Raw genomic sequence first — 2,934 nt, 5'->3', positions numbered from 1 at the left:
CAGAAATCGCCAATTCGCGGGAACCTAGAAATACCTTTTGCATTTGGGCGACGAAAAATCCCCCTTTGATTAAAAGCAACAGCGCTGCTTTGGCATGGTTAGATAGAGGGAATAAATTCCAATCAAACGACGTATCAATTAAATTTTGATTGAGTGCCGTTTATGAGCAATCAGTTTTCGCGGAGTCCCTTACGGAGCTAGCGCGGTGGTGTATTCACCAACACCAATAACGTCAAGAGTGAAAATAACAGCCTCAACCCCTCTAAAACTAGAGGGGCGAGGCTCAAAAGGCGGCGAAATAACAACAAACGTTTAAGGGGGAACTAAACTTTATTGAGAAAACAAACACGGTACAAAGGCAAATAGTTAATAATTTGAGAAACCTTTAACAAAGCACGTAAAGCGCTAAAAAGGACTGTTGTAAAAGAAGGAAAGGTTCAGGGAAATACAATATAATATTTTTTACTGTTTGGTGTTTAGAAAAAACAATTTTGATATTCCTTCCTAAAGTTGTATTCTGAGATAATAATGTTTATCAAAATGCACTCTATATAAAAATACATTAGAATTAAAGCAAATATTAATACTAAACTACTAAATATTAAGTCAACTAAATGTACATGTTAAACATTTATTACAGTTAATTATATTATCTTGAAGAAAATCAATTTTGATATTCGTAATGTTCATTGAATGCACTCTATTAATTAACACATTTGAATGAAAACCTATATTAATACCAAGTAAAAAGAGAAAAATAACAAGACAAGAATATATATTTATGGTTAAGTTTCAATACAGTTCGATTATTTTTAAGAAAAACAATTTTGATATACGTTCCAAAGGGTTCAAAAGCTTTTTACATTTTCTACTTGTGTACCATTCTACAATTTTGTGACCATTTCATTTCGAAGTCTGACGTATTTCTCAATTTGCTCAGCCCGCTTCGTTTGGCGTCTGTTGGCTGTATTTCTTCAGGTGAACGATGTATTCTCATCTTTAGGAAAGCCCATTTATGTTGTTGACCGAAAATAAAACGAGATAAGCTAATGGTACGAGGCATTTAAAACAGAAGCTTTGGTTATTACGTCCTCTGCGTTTGGTCGTCCTCGGGCCTGTGCAACCAGATTATTTCAAAGTCGCTTCTGTCCACAGTGCCAGGGATAGATGGGCTGTTGAGACGCTGGTGAGCTTCACTCTCCTTTTGACTCTTGTTTCCTTTCTCTCCCTTGCGAAAGATTCCTGTAAATCTGGATAGACTGAACTTAGACTTACCTTGTCTTGATCTTCTCTGTTTTTCCCTTCGGGTGTCCCCATTTGTCGATTGGTTCATTGATGTCCTGTATAATAAACGAAACGGTCAAAACTATTGATAAAGATCTCGCGTGGCACTTAAGATAATAGTAGTGGTTATTACGTCCTCTGCGTTTGGTCGTCCTCGGGCCTGTGCAACCAGATTATTTCAAAGTCGCTTCTGTCCACAGTGCCAGGGATCGATGGGCTGTTGAGACGCTGGTGAGCTTCACTCTCCTTTTGACTCTTGTTTCCTTTCTCTCCCTTGCGAAAGATTCCTGTAAATCTGGATAGACTGAACTTAGACTTACCTTGTCTTGCTCTTCTCTGTTTTTCCCTTCGGGTGTCCCCATTTGTCGATTGGTTCATTGATGTCCTGTATAATAAACGAAACGGTCAAAACTATTGATAAAGATCTCGCGTGGCACTTAAGATAATAGTAGTGGTTATTACGTCCTCTGCGTTTGGTCGTCCTCGGGCCTGTGCAACCAGATTATTTCAAAGTCGCTTCTGTCCACAGTGCCAGGGATCGATGGAATGTTGAGACGCTGGTGAGCTTCACTCTCCTCTTGACTCTTGTTTCCTTTCTCTCCCTTGCGAAATATTCCTGTAAATCTGGATAGACTGAACTTAGACTTACCTTGTCTTGCTCTTCTCTGTTTTTCCTTTCGGCTGTCCTCATTTATCGATTGGTTCATTGATGTCCTGTATAATAAACGAAACGGTTAAAACTATTGATAAAGATCTCGCGTGGCATGATCACTGTTTTTGCGTTCTGAATAATAAATGAAATGTGTTGAACAATTAATCTATAATTATAGTCAAATTCGAAGTAAGCGCGGGTGTTTGTAAGTCGAATATAAAGCCAGCACTCCATATTGTGAAGGTTGGAATGCATCTATTTTGGATTGGCTTTATCCATGAAGAAAATGTAGTAGTAACTCGGATTAATAAGTTTAATTACTGCAGTTAAATCAAAGAACTATCATTAAGTAAACCAAAATGTCAGTAGAAGCTATATTTCGTTCGTGGCTCTTCGAACGATTTGATCTGTTCTATGTTAGGCCTAATAGGAGGGAATTAAAATTCTAAGGAAGTTTTGTATAACTTACGTGTTAACGAAAACTGAAGATCCTTTATCCGACATTGTCCAGTGGGTGTTCATGTTCTTAATTATTCAGTTAAGTGTGGTCCAGGCACAATGAAAATAGCCAGGACATAAAACAATGTCTTCCAATAAAGACGATTCTGGTTTTAACGTTTAGTTTTTTTAATTTTACAAGTCTAGGAGCGCGTGATTGAGTCGCGAGGAATATTATACTAATAAAGCTATGTCTTGTGACGTAAGAGAAATTCAGATGACGCCATCTATTTAGCGCGTGTAAAAGGCGCGTGCCCACGCGCTAAGATTATTTACGTCATGTCTAAATTTTGTTCGAATTTTTTATAAAAATATATTCTTTAGGTTTATTTATTCAGATGAAGTTATCTTTTTAACGAAATTGAAAGTATTATTAATGGCGACTTTCACAAATACCAACTGTTTCCAATTTTTAACTACTTCATAATTACCCTTTGAAAAATGCATATAATAAAACAACAAAATTATACGAATGAAATTTAATTTATACGCGAGATATT

General features: G+C 36.6%; 1 protein-coding gene across 2 annotated transcripts; it reads right to left on the bottom strand.

The window, feature by feature from the left end:
• Positions 1-686: 686 nt before the first annotated feature.
• LOC149922907 (uncharacterized) lies at positions 687-2,539 on the bottom strand. Of its 2 annotated transcripts, XR_016477329.1 has the most exons (6): positions 2,406-2,539; positions 1,747-1,998; positions 1,418-1,669; positions 1,089-1,340; positions 864-997; positions 687-728 (listed from the first exon to the last, which is right to left on the bottom strand). XR_016477329.1 is itself a non-coding variant. In XM_090163565.1 (5 exons), exons 1-5 carry the CDS (start codon positions 2,456-2,458, stop codon positions 994-996), a joined length of 813 nt encoding a protein of 270 aa, XP_090019691.1. In that variant the 5' UTR covers positions 2,459-2,539; the 3' UTR covers positions 792-993. The 2 variants fall into 2 exon arrangements, 1 of the variants encoding a protein (XP_090019691.1); XM_090163565.1 differs by lacking the exon at positions 687-728 and having other exon boundaries at positions 792-997.
• Between the last annotated feature and the right edge of the window lie 395 nt (positions 2,540-2,934).

This window comes from Leiobunum rupestre, chromosome 11, assembly GCF_980474605.1.
Source record: "Leiobunum rupestre chromosome 11, qqLeiRupe1.1.hap1, whole genome shotgun sequence".
In the NCBI taxonomy this organism is placed as follows: domain Eukaryota; kingdom Metazoa; phylum Arthropoda; class Arachnida; order Opiliones; family Sclerosomatidae; genus Leiobunum; species Leiobunum rupestre.
The sequence above is the reverse complement of the archived record's forward strand: the minus strand, read 5'-3'. Positions and strand labels throughout refer to the sequence as shown.

What these genes read in the sequence shown, in the direction of transcription:
- LOC149922907 (XM_090163565.1), bottom strand. Translation starts at nt 2,458, where the DNA reads ATGAACACCCACTGGACAATGTCGGATAAAGGATCTTCAGTTTTCGTT. An exon ending in GACGACCAAACGCAGAGGAC is followed by an intron (nt 1,670 to 1,746) that starts GTAATAACCACT and finishes TTTATTATACAG; the next exon opens with GACATCAATGAACCAATCGA. An exon ending in GACGACCAAACGCAGAGGAC is followed by an intron (nt 1,341 to 1,417) that starts GTAATAACCACT and finishes TTTATTATACAG; the next exon opens with GACATCAATGAACCAATCGA.